This window comes from Perca fluviatilis, chromosome 12, assembly GCF_010015445.1.
Source record: "Perca fluviatilis chromosome 12, GENO_Pfluv_1.0, whole genome shotgun sequence".
Lineage (NCBI taxonomy): Eukaryota > Metazoa > Chordata > Actinopteri > Perciformes > Percidae > Perca > Perca fluviatilis.
In genome coordinates, this window is record NC_053123.1 from 27,397,705 (window position 1) to 27,415,696 (window position 17,992).

Consider the following 17,992-nt stretch of genomic DNA (forward strand, 5'->3'; position numbering starts at 1 on the left):
TCAACATCACATCTCCTTAAGTCCTCTAATATTTCCTCATTTATGTCATCAACACATCCATGATTCATGGAAATGTGTAAAACAAGGTCATATTTTTCCTTGTAATTATGTATGGTTTGCAAAAATGGGAACTGCTGGGTCCGTGAGATGAGAGAAGCAAAGTGTGTGCGCGGTGTGCACACTCTACATTACGGCCAAGCATGCGCCTTAAAATAGCATCTGAATAATGCACCACTGACTTTAGACTAGCGCCACTGACTTTAGAGCAGGTTTTTCCTGGTCAGTGGTGGAATTTTTTTCTGAAACAGCAAAATAGCACCAGGGAACGTTTGCGCCGGAACATGCCTGCTCTTTTTGCTGAACCGCCCCCGGTAGTGCAGGTTCATTCCCTAATTTACCGACGTGCGTCTGTGAAGGGAAAAGCCTGCTGTGCGTTGGGTGCAAAATAGGAATGATACATGCGTTGGTGTACAAAGGCAATTGCGCTGAGTGCAAGATAGGGCCCATAGACTCTCTATGTCTTTGTCTGGAGAAAGTAAAAAAGTGGATGCAACTAAATTTCCTCCAACTAAATGAAGATAGTTGGAAATAAAAAAGGAAGACTGGCACTTAGTACTTACCTTGACTCAAGTCAAGAACCTTGGCGTAATAATTGATGAAGACCTACATTTTGGTCATCACATTAAAGCGGTAACCAATTTATCTTTCTGGCATCTCAAAAACATAGCGAGAATCAGAAACGTTGTGTCCAAACATGATCTAGAAAAGATCATTCACACTTTTATTTCTTGTAGGGTAGACTACGACAATGCACTTCTTACTAATGCTCCTAAGAAGACCATAAAACAGTTGCAACTCATCCAAAATACTGCTGCGAGAATACTCACAAACACCAAAAGAAGAGAGCACATTAACCCAATTCTCAAATCCCTGCACTGGCTTCCGGTTAAATTCAGAATCGATTTCAAGGCCCTACTTATTGCCTTTAAGTCTTTCAATGGTCTAGGCCCGAAATATATTGCAGATATGTATACTGACTATGAGCCTGGTAGGTCTCTCAGATCAGCAGGTACTGTTCAGTTGGTGGTGGTGGAGTTCTTTCCAAGAGTGGTGAAATGGCCTTCAGCCATTATGTTGCCCACTTCTGGAATCAGCTTCCACTGGATCTAAGGAAAGCACCAACTATAACCATTTTTAAATCTAAGTTAAAGACTGTTCTCTTCTCCAGAGCTTTTAATTAGTCTCGTAAATGTGTCTGTCTTTTCATGTATCTCAATTGTATATTTTTGTTGTTTCTGCCTGTAAGCACTTTGAATGTTCTCCTTAGGGGGGTTCGGGGGTATGCCCCCCCGGGATTTTTTTTTAAAGGGGTGATAGAATGCAAAACCGATTTTACCCTGTCATGGTTGAATAACGACAGTTCGGTGGGTAAATAGGACATACATAGAAGCTCAAAGTCCCATTGACACCCCTTTACTATGAAAATCTCATATTTTGAAACTGCCGCTGAAAATGGGCGAATCCCAACAAAGCTGGAAGTTGACGTCAACCTCCCAAAAACCGGAACCTTTGTCAGCCCATGGGTGTATTAAGAGAACGGTCACGCCCCAACATTTACATAGGCTACACAACTGACCTGAGATCAGGTAGTCTTCCGAATCTAGGTCGCGCAGATCTCTGCTATTCCATTACAAAATTCACTTCTGAAACTTTTTTATGCGAGAAATCAACTATGTAAGGCTCAAATATGGGCCACTTTATGAAAATGGATGGCTAATTGCAAATTTTGTCCGACTGTGTGTCGGAATTCAGCGCCGGTGCTGCCTGTGTTGTTGCCTCGCCGCCCGACCTGCCTTCCTTCACACACCCCGGCCTGCTCTGAGGAACTTGGAGCTCCGTCACGACTGGCAGCCCACAGAACTCCATACCCGCGCAAAGTCACCGGTTTTTGGATAATGGACTACTAAACGCCGCTGCTCTGACAGAGCTCCAGGACCTGCAGCTCCCCTCTTCCTGCTAGCTAAATGCCCGGTGTGTGTGAGTGAGAGCACGGTCAGCGAGCTTGTTACGCCAGCAATCTGTTACCACAGGTTTCAGTTAATCTTTTAATGTGTGTAATTATAATGTGTTGAGTTATTTAAACAAACGATTGGGGAAATAAACGCCGCTTGTCCCTGAGTCTCATTGATAGAGCTACATCCAGCCGCAGGCTCTATCAATGAGAGCTAGCTCCTCTTAGAATTCCTCTGAAATTCACAAATATTCATTATCTTGAAATCGGACACCGTTGCTAGCTTTATAAAACCTTTAGGGAGATGTTGTATAAGTGGCGTGACGAAATTCAAACTGTAAATATACACAAATTTTGCGGAAAATGAAGCTAACTATCCGTGATTTGTAGCTAGCTAGCTACACATAGCTAGGATTGAAGGGACAGTCATAGCTAACGAAACCCCCACTGTTCACAAGAAGTCATTAACTTGATATCGGACACCGTTGTTAGCTTTATAAGACATTTAGGGAGATGTTGTATAAGTGGCGTGACGAAATTCAAACTGTAAATATAAACAAATTACGCTGAAAATGAAGCTTACTATCCGTGATTTGTAGCTAGCTACACATAGCTAGGATTGAAGGGACAGTCATAGCTAACGAAACCCCCACTGTTCACATAAAGTCATTAACTTGAAATCGGACACCGTTGTTGTTAGGTGTAGCAGGGAGGAGTAGGGAATAGTGGACCCAAAATGCAGAGGCGGAGGGTTTAATAGTCCATACAAAACAAGAGCAAAAAACCGGACACCGGGAGACGCGACAGGAACACACAAACACAAACAATGATCTGACACTGGACAAGGGGAACACCAAGACTAAATACACAGACTACTGAGATAACACAAGACAGGTGACACAAGGGCTGGAAAACAGGTGAAACACATTAGGCAGGGCAGAGCAATCAACAAAAGGAGGGAAACACAAGACAGGAAGTAAAGTGGACAAGACAAGACAGAAAACCAGAGACTTCAAAATAAAACAGGAAACCGAGCACAAAACAGACCACCAAAATAAGACAAGACACCAAAACCATAACAGTACCCCCCCCCCCAAGGGACAGATCCCAGATGTCCAAAAAAACAAGAAAGGAGCAAAAGACAAACCAGGGAGGGAGGAGGGGGCCCGGAGGAGGGACAACCCAAAAAGTCAAACTAAATCAACCCCGGAGGGGCGAGGAAGGCACTGGAGACACTCGGGGCAAGGGAAACAGAGAGAGGCCAGAGGGAAAAGAGAGTCCTGGGGCACGGAGAACAGGGAGTCCAGGAGCACAGGGAACAGAGAGTCCCGGGGGCACGGGGAAACACAGAGAAGGCAGAATCCCACAGGCGACCGGCGACGAAGGCAGGATGCTTCAGGCGGCCGGCGACGAAGGCAGAACCCCTCAGACGGCCGAACAGAACGGTGAGGGTTCGGAGGAGGCCGTCTGCAACGGCGAATCCCCCTCAGGAGGACGAACAGGACGGGGAAGTCTCTCAGGGCGGCCGCCGCCGATGCTACGCCCTCTGGCGGCCGGGCGGGCGGGTCGGCACCCCCTGGGGCCGGGCGGCGAAGGCCATACCCCTCTGGAGGCCGGGCGGCCAGGGCCGCACCCTCTGGCGGCCGGGCGGCGAAGGCGATATCCCTCTGGAGGCCGTTCGGAAGGAGAGTCCCCTCTGGAGGCCGGGCCGGCGGCGATACCCCTCTGGAGGCCGGCGGGCGAGGCCCCCCCTCTGGAGGCCGTCGGCGGCGGGCGATACCCCTCAGGAGGCTGGCGGGCGGCGCGATATCCCTCAGGAGGCCGGGCGAAAAGAGGGGGGAGAGTCCCCCCTGCGGCCGGGCGGCGAGCGAGAGTCCCCTTGGCGGCCGGGCGGCGGGAGAGTCCCCTCTGCGGCCGGGCGGCGGCGGCCATACCCCTCTGGCGGCCGGCGGCGAAGGCTGAACCCCTCAGGAGACTTGGCAGGCCAATGAAGGCTAAAACCCTCCGAGGGCCGGGCAAGCAACGGGTCAGCTGAGCTGGAGCCAGGCGAAGAGTCAGCTGGGCTGGAGCCAGGCGAAGAGTCAGCGGGGCTGGAGCCAGGCGAAGAGTCAGCGGGGCTGGAGCCAGGCGAAGAGTCAGCGGGGCTGGAGCCAGGCGAAGAGTCAGCGGGGCTGGAAGCTAGCTGGGAGTCAGGGGGGCGGCTAGGTAGCTGCGCAGTCAGGGGAGCTGCTAGGTAGCTGCGAAGTCAGGGGAGCTGCTGGCTAGCTGCGAATCAGGGAGCGGCTAGCTGCGGATGGGAGTCAAGGGCACGCTACCGGGCCGGGACTCAAGGAACTCTAGGGGGCTGCTAGCTAGCGGGGAGTCAGGGAGGTTGCTAGCTGGCGGGGACTCAGGGGAGATGCTAGCTGGCCTGGACTCAGGGGAGATGCTAGCTGGCCTGGACTCAGGGGAGATGCTAGCTGGCCTGGACTCAGGGGAGATGCTAGCTGGCCTGGACTCAGGGGAGATGCTAGCTGGCCTGGACTCTGGGGAGATGCTAGCTGGCCTGGACTCTGGGGAGATGCTAGCTGGCCTGGACTCAGGGGAGATGCTAGCTGGCCCGGACTCAGGGGAGATGCTAGCTGGCCCGGACTCAGGGGAGATGCTAGCTGGCCCGGACTCAGGGGAGATGCTAGCTGGCCCGGACTCAGGGGAGATGCTAGCTGGCCCGGACTCAGGGGAGATGCTAGCTGGCCCGGACTCAGGGGAGATGCTAGCTGGCCCGGACTCAGGGGAGATGCTAGCTGGCCTGGACTCAGGGGAGATGCTAGCTAGCCTAGACTCAGGGGAGCTGCTAGCTAGCCTAGACTCAGGGGAGCTGCTAGCTAGCCTAGACTCAGGGGCTGCTAGCTAGCCTAGACTCAGGGGAGCTGCTAGCTAGCTGCGCAGTCGGGGAGCTGCTAGCTAGCTGGGACTCTGGAAAGCCGCTAGCTAGCTGGGACTCTGGAAAGCCGCTCGCTAGCTGGGAGTCTGGGAAGGGACCGAACATCAACCCACGGTAAGGAGAACTGCACGTCAGCCCAGGGTCAGCAGAGCTGCACGCCAGCCCGGGAACAGAAGGGTTGCACGTCGGCTCGGGAACAGAAGGGTTGCACGTCAGCTCGGGAACAGAAGTCTGTTCGTGGGCACTGGTCGGCCTGGGGACACTAGACAGCACTGGGAAAGACACAGAGCGAGGTTCAGGCTCACCGTTAGGAGACTCCAGGAAGTCTTGAATCCAGTCTGGGAGGGAGCTCCGGAGCCAGGGATGAGCGGAGGCGTCTCGGCGAGCAGCCTGGAGAACTGCCTCCTTGGCCTTCCGACCTCTGGTGAACCTCCACTCCCCAACAGCACAAATAAGCCTGCAGGTGAGGTCACTGAGGTCGTATGCCATTGTCTCTGCTGGGTCCATGGAGTTTCAGATCATTATGTTAGGTGTAGCAGGGAGGAGTAGGGAATAGTGGACCCAAAATGCAGAGGCGGAGGGTTTAATAGTCCATACAAAACAAGAGCAAAAACCGGACACCGGAGACGCGACAGGAACACACAAACACAAACAATGATCTGACACTGGACAAGGGGAACACCAAGACTAAATACACAGACTACTGAGATAACACAAGACAGGTGACACAAGGGCTGGAAAACAGGTGAAACACATTAGGCAGGGCAGAGCAATCAACAAAAGGAGGGAAACACAAGACAGGAAGTAAAGTGGACAAGACAAGACAGAAAACCAGAGACTTCAAAATAAAACAGGAAACCGAGCACAAAACAGACCACCAAAATAAGACAAGACACCAAAACCATAACAGTACCCCCCCCCCCAAGGGACAGATCCCAGATGTCCAAAAAAACAAGAAAGGAGCAAAAGACAAACCAGGGAGGGAGGAGGGGGCCCGGAGGAGGGACAACCCAAAAAAGTCAAACCCAATCAACCCCGGAGGGGCGAGGAAGGCACTGGAGACACTCGGGGCAAGGGAAACAGAGAGAGGCCAGAGGGAAAAGAGAGTCCTGGGGCACGGAGAACAGGGAGTCCAGGAGCACAGGGAACAGAGAGTCCCGGGGGCACGGGGAAACACAGAGAAGGCAGAATCCCACAGGCGACCGGGCGACGGCAAGGCAGGATGCTTCCGCGGCGCCGGGCGACGAAGGCAGAACCCCTCAGACGGCCGAACAGAACGGTGAGGGTTCGTAGGAGGCCGTCTGCAACGGCGAATCCCCTCAGGAGGACGAACAGGACGGGGAAGTCTCTCAGGCGGCCGCCGTCGAATGCTATACCCCTCTGGCGGCCGGCGGCGAAGGCCGTACCCCTCTGGCGGCCGGCGGCGAAGGCCATACCCCTCTGGAGGCCGGCGGCGAAGGCCGTACCCCTCTGGCGGCCGGCGGCGAAGGCGATATCCCTCTGGAGGCCGTCGGCGAAGGAGAGTCCCCTCTGGAGGCCGGCGGCGAAGGCGATACCCCTCTGGAGGCCGTCGGCGAAGGCGATACCCCTCTGGAGGCCGTCGGCGAAGGCGATACCCCTCTGGAGGCCGGCGGCGAAGGCGATACCCCTCAGGAGGCCGGCGGCGAAGGCGATATCCCTCAGGAGGCCGGCGGCGAAGGCGAGAGTCCCCTCTGGCGGCCGGCGGCGAAGGAGAGTCCCCTCTGGCGGCCGGCGGCGAAGGAGAGTCCCCTCTGGCGGCCGGCGGCGAAGGAGAGTCCCCTCTGGCGGCCGGCGGCGAAGGAGAGTCCCCTCTGGCGGCCGGCGGCGAAGGCCATACCCCTCTGGCGGCCGGCGGCGAAGGCTGAACCCCTCAGGAGACTTGGCAGGCCAATGAAGGCTAAAACCCTCCGAGGGCCGGGCAAGCAACGGGTCAGCTGAGCTGGAGCCAGGCGAAGAGTCAGCTGAGCTGGAGCCAGGCGAAGAGTCAGCGGGGCTGGAGCCAGGCGAAGAGTCAGCGGGGCTGGAGCCAGGCGAAGAGTCAGCGGGGCTGGAGCCAGGCGAAGAGTCAGCGGGGCTGGAAGCTAGCTGGGAGTCAGGGGGGCTGCTAGGTAGCTGCGAGTCAGGGGAGCTGCTAGGTAGCTGCGAGTCAGGGGAGCTGCTAGCTAGCTGCGAATCAGGGGAGCTGCTAGCTAGATGGGAATCAGGGGAGCTGCTAGCTAGATGGGAGTCAGGGGAGCTGCTAGGTAGCTGCGAGTCAGGGGAGCTGCTAGCTAGCTGCGAATCAGGGGAGCTGCTAGCTAGCTGCGAATCAGGGGAGCTGCTAGCTAGATGGGAGTCAAGGGGGCCGCTACACGGCCGGGACTCAAGGAACTCTAGGGGGCTGCTAGCTAGCGGGGAGTCAGGGAGGTTGCTAGCTGGCCTGGACTCAGGGGAGATGCTAGCTGGCCTGGACTCAGGGGAGATGCTAGCTGGCCTGGACTCAGGGGAGATGCTAGCTGGCCTGGACTCAGGGGAGATGCTAGCTGGCCTGGACTCAGGGGAGATGCTCGCTGGCCTGGACTCAGACACAGTCTTACCAAATTTGCAATAAGCCATCAATTTTCGTAAAACGTCCCATATTTGAGCTTTGTATAGTTGATTTCTCGCCTATAAAAAAGTCTCAGAAGTGAATTTTAATAACGTAATAGCCCGACAAACAATGTATAACTTTGCAGTGAGCCCTGCTGTCGAGTCTCCCATGTGTTTCCATGTAGTTTGCTCAAACCAATCAGCACGTAGCTCATTCTGAATATTAATGATCATACCATATTTGGAAGAAAAGCTCTTGTTCCAAATAGAGCCATATTCACAGGGCAGTTAAGGGCCTAATAAAATAGCATTCGGGCAGTTTTCAGCCCAACCAATGTTACATACCCCATTAGGAGACCTTAAGGAACAGTGTAAAATACCCTATATAATCATTCTATCACCCCTTTAAATAAACCATTAAATGGCACTTTCTGGACAGTTTTGTGCAAAGAAATGGAGAAATCGAGTCTTACATGATATATGCAAACTTTGCATTGTTGTAGTATCAACAGGTATTACGGCATTTAGCATTTACATTACTGTTAATCAGTCATCACTTGATTACACATTGTATTACCTTGTTATGATATAAGAAGTGACCCATACAATGTGCCAAACATGAAGTGCCATATGAAGAGAGAGTGCATCATATGACAGTAGCAACAGCTGAGAAGATTTGGGTCTGTGGTGACCAGGTCCACCTCACACAAACTTCCTTCTCCCATTATCTCTCTTTACGACTACTACACAACACACACACACACACACACACACACACACACACACACACACACACACACACACACACACACACACACACACACACACACACACACACACACACACACACACACACACACACACTAGTGGTTCTCAGTGTAGGGACCAGGGACCCAAAGTTAAATTAACATTAGTCTACCAAAGGGATCTACTAGGACCACTGAAATTCTAAAGAATGAAAACCACTAATTTACATACATTCTAATCCTTTAAAAATAAATAAATAGAAATAACCATTTGTTTGGACACCAGGGGGACTGGTGGCCAAAGACCAAATCTCATTAGATTAGGCAGTGAGGGAAATTCATTCTTCAATCAAGGTCTTTACCCACCACAAGGTCCAGCAGAAATAGACTGAAAAATACCAACAGCAATATATCACAGTCTTTCTCTCTTTTTTGTGCCAAGGCGCAGTAATGTTTGGCCCTCGTCCTCTGTGTCCATGCGTCCATTTTCTGAACCATTTAATGAATTATTTAGTTACATTTAGAGATGCACAGAGGTTAGAGAAGCACAATAGTGACCCAAAGTTTCCCAGTATCCCCCCCCCCTGGTGAGCTGGCACAAACATCTGGACCAGTCACAGCTGCATGGCCTGGGAACCAAATGGCATAGGTTTTGTTTCCAGATTTTGTGAGGAGACATATCATTTTGAGCATTACACTGGATTTTTATGTACCTATTTCTACCCTTTTCTACATCAATTTATGCTGGAAACAGTTGAAAATATAGAAAAATAAGGCCCTCAGGCATTCTGTATTACTTTCAACTATTCTCTAGTCTAGTAGATCAACCTTTTCTAATTTAACGTCATCTCTCTGAGTCAACAATTTACTCTTCCCTCCTCTTTTGCGTCTTTTGTTGGGGAAGTAAATCTCTTTAAATGTGCATGTGGCACTTATTCATGTGAATCATACATTAATTCATTTTAATTAATTTATAAACCCCTGGACTTCAATAGCTCAGATGTGTTACATCAGATTTCTGCTCATGTTTACAACTTTGTGCACATTCAAAATATAACTCTTCCCATCTGTGTTGTAATATAGTCTGCTGTGCATGTTATTGCTCCGCTGATATGGTAGTATCTCATTCAGACCGTCTGACAGACACAGAGGCCCATTTGGGTCTCTGGTCTCTGACAAAGTTTAGAGGTGGCTGTACGCTGCTCTTCATCAGAGGTAGAGCACGGATGTACGCGTCACTGCCCACAGCAGAGCGAGTCCACTAAAATTAACTGAAGTTGCAACACTTACCAGCAGCGCTGCTCACCTCTATTTTTACAGAGAGAGTGGACACAAAGCGACGGACGGGTCTGTAATACTCAAAGCATACCTGAAGTCGGGGAAATGCGCCTGGGATGGCTCGTGAAGAAATGTGCGACATTTTCGACATTTCAGAAATTCCAGACAGGGAGCGCTCCTGAACCCCCTTACCGTCTCTGAAAACATAACTAGTCGACCACGAGTAGTGATGGGACGTTCGCGAATGAGTCGGCTCTAAGAGCCGGCTCATGTAGGTGAACGACGGGAGCTGGCTCGCATATCCGAAGAGCCGACTCTATTTTTAAAAATTTAGCCTCTAGAAATTAAATCATTATGTAATAATGAAATAATGAGTGAATTTTATTTTATTTAAAATAATTGACTAATTCAAAGAACAAATATTAATATATAGGCACACATTAGTTTCGACTGTCTGATCAGCCTCACATTCTGTTCCTGTCAATCATACACAAGGTGTTAACCAATTATACGGCATGAGGGAGGGGCCGAGCCATCACACACACACACACACACACACACACACACACACACACACACACACACACACACACACACACACACACACACACACACACACACACACACACACACAACACAGTCAAACTCGGAGGAGAGGACAGAGGAGAAAAAAAACAGCTCTCAAAACAAAACAGAGAAAAAGAGGGACCAGTTTAATCCTTTCAGTTATTTATTTTTCTTTAATATGGGTTCTGTTATGTTGTTCAGATTCAGATTGTATTTGTTTTGAATGTTGTTTCTATACATTAAAAAGTTGTAATTTAAATGCAAATGTTTAATAGTATTCGTTTTTCATAACAAATCAATGCATTTTTAAAGAAATTGTGAGACATTGTGAGTATGATTTCATTTAATAATTTAATTAGAATTGTTTTTCACACCTATCATAGTCAAAACATTAATTTTTTTAACAAGCCGTTTGTGAGCCAAAAGAGACGTCTCTTTTCAGTGAGCTGAGTCAAACGAGCCGGCTCACGAAAAAGAGCCAGAATGCCCATCACTAACCACGAGCGGCTCAATAGGTAGATCTATAGATAAACTCATCTTTCAGGCATTTGACCGACCGGATTGCAAAAATGTTTTCCCACTACTATGTCCACGCCAAGACCCGCCCTTCAATAGCATTCACACATTACTATTGACCAGGCGTCCATGCTGGTCCTATCCCCTGACCAATCAGCTATCCTGACCTTAACCACTCGAGGTGAAATGCCTAACCCCAACCAATCAAGCTGCTTTGTAGGGCGGGTCTTGGCGTGGCCATAGTGGGATTCGTAATTTTGCGACCGGGTTGACACTTCAGCGTGAGAAATCGGGGGTGTGGCGTGTGAGCGTGTGAAACCATTCAAATGCGTGTCTCACGGCCAATGGGTGAGAGTTGGCAGCTCTATGTCATGACCGTTAAAAATCAAAGGGCATATATACATCTTACCCAAGCGCAAACCAATACATAAGGCATCATTAAATTGTTGGGGTAGGTCATGCCTCTTTTCCAAATTATTTTGGAGGGTCATAGAAAAATTATTACTGGTGAGGGGAGGGTCAAGTCTATTTTGACTAAAGATCCCAAAACTCCTCTGGTGTCCCCTTAAATAAATAACTAACAGTCCCAAAGACTGTATGAATATACAGGACATTTGAGAAAGGACTTGTAATAATTAGGTGCATTGGTGACTGATTAACCCAAATTAGTGAATGTAAAAGTAAATGTCTTTATCCAGCATGTCCTCTAAATTAAAAGGCCAAATGTGAGAGAAATAGTTGAAGGAAACAGCTTGATAACAATCTACTTTCATGTTTTAATGTATTCTATGTATGCTGCAGCTGGGGTAGGCATCTAGGATAGGATCAAATACTGTTGCACCTCATACTCTCTCTCTCTCTCTCTCTCTCTCTCTCTCTCTCTCTATTTCTCTCTCTCAGATAGAATAGACCAAAGTCAAACATTTAACATATAGAAAGAAAACGTTTGTCACACAGCAGGAAGAAAACTTTTGATTCTGGCTTGAACCAAGCCCCCTGCTGGGGCAGACAAGACTAGAAAAAAGGTTGTGTATTTCTGTAAGGCTAGAGGGGGCATTTACATTCACACGTTACAAACCTTTCATCTTGACCTGGAGTAACCTGAGAATTCAGAGGTGCGCCTTGTCTTGGGGGGCAACGGACCAATAGAGAGAGTTTTCATTTGAGGAACCGCCCGACTTCAAGGGAATATAATTGTGATACTAAGAAATGTTCATGACATGATGTTAAAATGTGATTCCACAGGGCGACACATCTTTTCAGTCTGCTGCTGCAGTCTAATGTTTTTGGTCATGTCATTTAAGTCATTTTGTTTAATTAAATCTTTTGTTAATTCTTCATTGGACACAAGCCTTTTCTTCTGCAAAACATTACCAGAATATTGTATTCAAGTAAAAGTAATTAGGTCAGTTAAAACACACTCTGAGTAAATGTTACTGCTTACATTTTTTTTTAAACGAAGTAAAACAAACATGCAAAATCTTTGTATGATGAATATCACTCTTACAATAAAGCCTCATGCACACCAGTCTTTGTCTCTGATAATTTATTGATTGCAAACAACAGTCCCCATCTACGCCCAGGTGACACACACTAGACTGAAGAGGAATTGGTTACATTGCTGCTTATATTAGATATAGATTAATCAGGCATTTACATACATATTAGTCCCAGTATTTGTGTTCACTGATACCCTGTTATGGACACACAAGCACACATGCACATCATCACATGATGACGGAGATCATAGCTTACACTGTAAAAAGCATTATCAAATGTATGATCTCAAAACATACACCAATGTTAAGCTTTATTCTCACAGATCCAGTACATAACTTTTTCACATGACAGGTCATTCCACTCAGCGGTGGTAGGTCCAATATGTGCACAGTCCTCTTTGCCACACTGGTGACATCCACGGCCATTATCAGGCTGCCCTCTCTTCCAGTTCCTAACAAATTAATTAAAGAGAATCATGATACTGCAAATCTCTGACATGAACACAGTTCCTCTGTGTCACATAATGCTCTCCAGGTTGATGACTGGGGCATTAAGCGTCAGCAGTAAAAATTCAGCTTTGAGGGAATTCTATAAGTTAATGTCTATATTAAATCAAAGTGAAGCCTTACTTCAGAGTCAGTGGAGTTCCATCTACCCATTTCCAGGTCGCCTCCTCATCTCTGTCAGTCAGACCAATCCAATACCAAGTATCTTTTTTGATGAAATCAGAGAGAAATGTCTGTAAAAGAAATCCACATCACATTTTAGTTTTAACCACAATATGTGCGCAGTTTACAAGTATTTATCTCTTTTTATTTATAAAACTTAACTTTAACCTAATCATCATTATTAAATATTACCTAGAAGAAAATAAGTAAATCCTGTATACTATCATGGACTGTACCTGCTCTTCAGAGTTTTCTATCACCACTAGATCTGCTCCTCTCTCTCTGCAGTCTTGTCTGCCTTTCTCCCAGGAACCAGACTCAGCAGAGAGGAGATAACAGGAAGAACTGAACATCCTCCATCCTGCTGGACACGTTTTCTCTGTAAGATACAAACAAGATACATTACAGATCAACAAGACTCATGTCAATGTGTTATGTAATTCTGTAGAAGTCAACTTTTTTAATGATGGTGCTCATTTAGTTAATTTAACCTTATCAGATGGTTTGAGACTTGACTGGTTTTGGACCAAATTGATTATATAGATTATCTATCTATATATCTATTATCTACTAATGATCATCTTATATATTGTGACTCTTGCACCATCAAGCACAGACAAGAGAGAATTACTTAGGAGAATATCATGTAGCAATGTAGCGACATGCAGGGAAAGAGGACACAAGTTTGCCATGGGATATAATCATGTATTGTTTTCATAAATTAAGGTTTGATTTATAAAATTTCGGACGAAAATTGGCTACTAAATCATACATAAGATACTAAAAAGATCTCATCACAATGCAGGGTGATTGAGTAAAAATGTTACTCTTCAGACATGGAGGACAGCTTGTTCTCACTGGAGACACTCAGTCAGCTGATCCACGTAATGAGGCATGGTTGGAAATAATCAAGGGCGTGAGCCTATTTTCCTCAAATCGTGCAGCCCTACAAAAATCACAGATCTCATCACAATGCAGGGTGACTGAGTAAAAATGTTACGGCAAGTAAATCTAAATACCAGACGCAAGCACTCACTCTGTTTAAGCCGGTCCAACTCTTTAGTCATTTCAGTGAGGCTGGAGTTCAGCCGGTCTCTCTCTTCAGTCAGGGAAGAAGACTTGTTATCACTGGCCTGGAGACGCTCAGTCAGGTTGGCTTTGATAGAGGAGAGCTCTGCAGCTGATCCACGTAATGACACATGGTCGGAAATAATCAAGAGACATTTCTCAGAAACACAAAACATCTTCTGCATTCATGTCATGTCTAATTTATTTCACAAAACTTGATATCCTATTTTTGCCCCACGATAGTGAAAGATAATCATACTAACCAACCTATGACATGTCAAAGGGCGTAAGCCTATTTACCTCAAATCGTGCAGCCCTACCAGAATCACAGATCTCATCACAATGCAGGGTAACTGAGTAAAAATGTTATGGCAAGTAAATCTAAATACCAGATGCAAGCACTCACTCTGTTTAAGCCGGTCCAACTCTTTAGCCATTTCAGTGAGCCTGGAGTTCAGCCGGTCTCTCTCTTCAGTCAGGGAAAAAGACTTGTCATCACTGGCGTGGAGACGCTCAGTCAGGTTGGCTTTGATAAAGGAGAGCTCTGCAGCTGATCCACGTAATGACACATGGTCGGAAATTACCATAAGACATTGCTCAGAAACACAAAACACCTTCTGCATTCATGTCTTATGTATTTCATGAGACTACATTTCCTTAATTTGCTCTTCCTCTGACATATCAAAGGGCATACTGAACTCTGCAGCAGACTTTAGTAAGTCTTTTTTTCTACTGCAGTTTTATCACTAACACATTATACTGCTGCTGTTACAGTTTTTTTCGATTACTAAACGACACTGGTCACAACTGAAGCCACATGTGCAAAACTCTTACCACAGTCTGCATTGCCAACAGTCAACTGAGCTAAACAGTTCATATCAGCTGCAAAACTCATGCCAAACAACCCAACTCTTCACACGCACATCTCAAAAGAGACTCAGTGCACTGAAACATTTTGAACAATCCTCATCGAGACAACACACACTGTCACTCAGAACACAGAGAGTAAAAACACTAGCATCAAACGCTAATACAGAAATTAGAAACTTTTAACTTTATAGTTTGAATAATTTGAATGACACAAATCAATACTTTCTTTAAAGAGACAAAACATTCCTTCTTCCTTTTAAAACATATAAACAAGAAGGAATTAAAATAAGCAGTTTCCTTCAATAGATATATACTTTTTATTTTGTCTGTGAATTAAATGTGATGTTTTTATTGCTTCCACCTTTATTACTTTCTTAATGTGCACAGTTTTACTGTAGTAAAGCTAGTGTTTTTTTGTTTGTTTTTTGTTTTTTGATAGCTGTATTATATAACCTCAGACATCTTATCTGGACATATTGGTATCTTTGCTCTTTTACCTGTTCACTGTTTCTCTCGAACGGTATACTGTATAACTGTTTCATTCTTACTTTGTGTTTCCTTATTTCCTAAAAGGTCTTTCTGAGCTTTTTCTATATAAATACACTGTGTTCACTAATGAGTCTTAAACAAGACACATGCTTAGGCTTTCAGCTAAAATTACAATCATCAGTGTTTTAGGTGGACCAGGCTGAAATCCATTCTGTTTTGCATGTGTGGTTTGACAGCAGTGTGTTAGCATTTGAACAAAGTGCTGTAAATTCAGTGTTGTGCAGGTCGTGGTTAAAGCCATGGGATAAGAGTGTAGACTTTTGAAAACTGTGTTCAAGCAATGAAAAACCAAATAGAGTTTGGTTCACAAGAACTGCTGCTGTGAAGACTGTGGTTCAAGTTTTGCACATGTGGCTCCAGTTGTGCACACTGTCGTTTAGCAATCAAAAGAAAAAAAACTGCAAATAAGTTGATATTGGATAAAAACTGAAATGATGATCTGCACCAACTTCAATTTGAATTTAAAATGATTGTTTTGACAATTTGGCTGTTTGATTTCTTTTCTCTGTATAATTCACAAAATGTTGAAACGTAAATAAGAAAATTGACACAAGACAGTGAATCAAACAAATCAGATAAAACTTCTGGATGAAAAGTAAGAAAAGGAGTTGACATGCATCTAGAGCACAGATCTTCAACAGGGGTTCCGGAGAGTTACTCCAATGGGGTCTCAAAATTAATTTTTGCGCTTTTTCAGTACAGAAAAATACAAGGTGCATCGGAGGGGGATAAGTAGTTCAAAAGTTGCAAAGAAACTCCCGCACACTGTCTAACTTGCAAATAATAAAATGTAATAGGCAACGTTTTAGTACTAGACCTTCATCAGGCAAAATGAATGAAGGGAGTTTCTTTACAACTTTTAAGAAGTTTTTTCAAAAATTAAAATGTCTTAACATGGATCCAACAATTTCATAGCAAATCTAAATCAGCCTGTTTGTGAAAAAAAAACATTGATGATAGGCTTACCGGCCTATACTGTAGGTTAGGTAGTCACTAAGGTAACCATCCACAGATACAGTTCATCCTAAAGATTCACTGTCACATGTATGTTTAACATTAAAACATGACTTATGTTTATAGGTGTATCATGCCAACAATTTGTATAGCTTAGTTTTCTATGTACTATAAAGGCTTTAGGCTTTTATTGTAGGCCCAGTTAAATATGTAACTTAACTTTATAATCTCTCAGATACTTTAACATCTGAATGTGATTTAGACTCACAGTGGACACCGAGGCTGATGAGCCCAGCCAGCAGGAAAACACTCAGCAGCCCCAGACAGAGAACAACAGCTCCATGAAATCTCTTCTCTGAGCTCCTGGGACCTAAACACAGAGAAGACCAGCGAATACAACCAATTATACAACAGTATTTAGATAATATACAGATTAATGTGTCAGCCTCTCTGTCTGACTGAACATTCTTACCTGTCTGATTTGTCGAAGGTGTTGGGTCAACAGACTTGTCATAGTCAACATTGGCATAGATGTCATCCATCACTCATAAGGTGGCCAACTATTCCCTGAAGGGTCAGCGCTGCAGCACAGACTGCACCACATGTAAGAGGTCTAAGTATTTATATATTGTTGTTGGTTTCATGTTGACAGTGTCTCACGCTCTGAGGAAGTCACAAGTTTCAGAGGTGGTAAAAGAAGTTTCTTTGACAATCCTCTCCTCCTCTCATTGTTATCAGACAGACACAAATCTATCTATCTATCTATCTATCTATCTATCTATCTATCTATCTATCTATCTATCTATCTATCTATCTATCTATCTATCTATCTATCTATCTATCTATCTATCTATCTATCTATCTATCTATCTATCTATCCATCCATCCATCCATCCATCTATCTATCCATCCATCCATCCATCCATCCATCCATCCATCCATCCACCTACAGATAACAAACACATGAGATTTGTATTTTTACAGGTGGAAACCAGAATATTATATTCAAGTAAAAGTAAGAATAGGTCAGTTAAAACACTGTGAGTAAACATTACTGTGCTACATTTCTAAAAGTGAAGTGACACAATGCAAACTCCTTGCTGAATATCACTCTTACTATAGAGCCCCCGAATGAAGCTCATGTAATGGCATCCACCAGGCTATAAACATGTTTCATTCTGCTGTAAAAATGGACATTTTACTTACTAGCTTTTGGAGCCAGCCTTGCACTTTTTGGCACGTGTGCGTTGGCTTTATTTTCCAGCACCAGAGGTTGCTGCTGTTCTTCTTCCTCAGGTCTCTTCCATTTTTTCCCCATAAACATTTTTTGGGGGAGTTTTTAGCAATTCTTAATTGAGGGTCTAAAGCCAGTGTGTGTCATGTATGCTGTACAGATTGTAAAGCCCATTGAGGCAAATTTGTGATTTGTGTAATTGGGCTTGTTGTGGCAAACATCAGTGTTGCAGCACAGACTGCACTACATGTAAATGACTAAACCAAGTCTTGTTGGTTTTTCAATAGTTTCTCTGAAGTTTAACTTTTGAGGAAGTAACATGATAAACATTCTTGAAGGCAACGGTCTAAAAACAGAACCTGTTTGAGAGCAATTTAATACTTCATTAATTGATCAAGTACAGACTTTATACTATATATATATAGCATACTGTATAAATGATGTGTTATAAAGTTCTCTTTAATGGACTTTAATGTCATTACAGGGAAATTTGAGGAAGGGTTCATACTAGTCAGGTGC

At 45.6% G+C, this 17,992-nt stretch overlaps 1 protein-coding gene across 1 annotated transcript; it reads right to left on the reverse strand.

The window, feature by feature from the left end:
• Positions 1–12,256: 12,256 nt before the first annotated feature.
• Positions 12,257–16,781, reverse strand: LOC120570103 (CD209 antigen-like protein E). Its single transcript, XM_039818330.1, has 7 exons — positions 16,712–16,781; positions 16,508–16,609; positions 14,273–14,416; positions 13,835–13,978; positions 13,035–13,177; positions 12,760–12,869; positions 12,257–12,581 (listed from the first exon to the last, which is right to left on the reverse strand). The coding sequence occupies exons 1-7, from the start codon at positions 16,779–16,781 to the stop codon at positions 12,434–12,436; spliced, it is 861 nt and encodes a 286-aa protein (XP_039674264.1). The 3' UTR covers positions 12,257–12,433.
• Positions 16,782–17,992: the final 1,211 nt, after the last annotated feature.

Bases quoted from the DNA above. Each gene is read 5' to 3' on its own strand.
- LOC120570103 (XM_039818330.1), bottom strand. From the start codon at position 16,781: ATGGATGACATCTATGCCAATGTTGACTATGACAAGTCTGTTGACCCA. The intron at 16,610-16,711 runs GTAAGAATGTTC...CTCTGTGTTTAG, and splicing joins ACCTTCGACAAATCAGACAG to GTCCCAGGAGCTCAGAGAAG. The intron at 12,582-12,759 runs GTAAGGCTTCAC...TTAATTTGTTAG, and splicing joins GGAACTCCACTGACTCTGAA to GAACTGGAAGAGAGGGCAGC.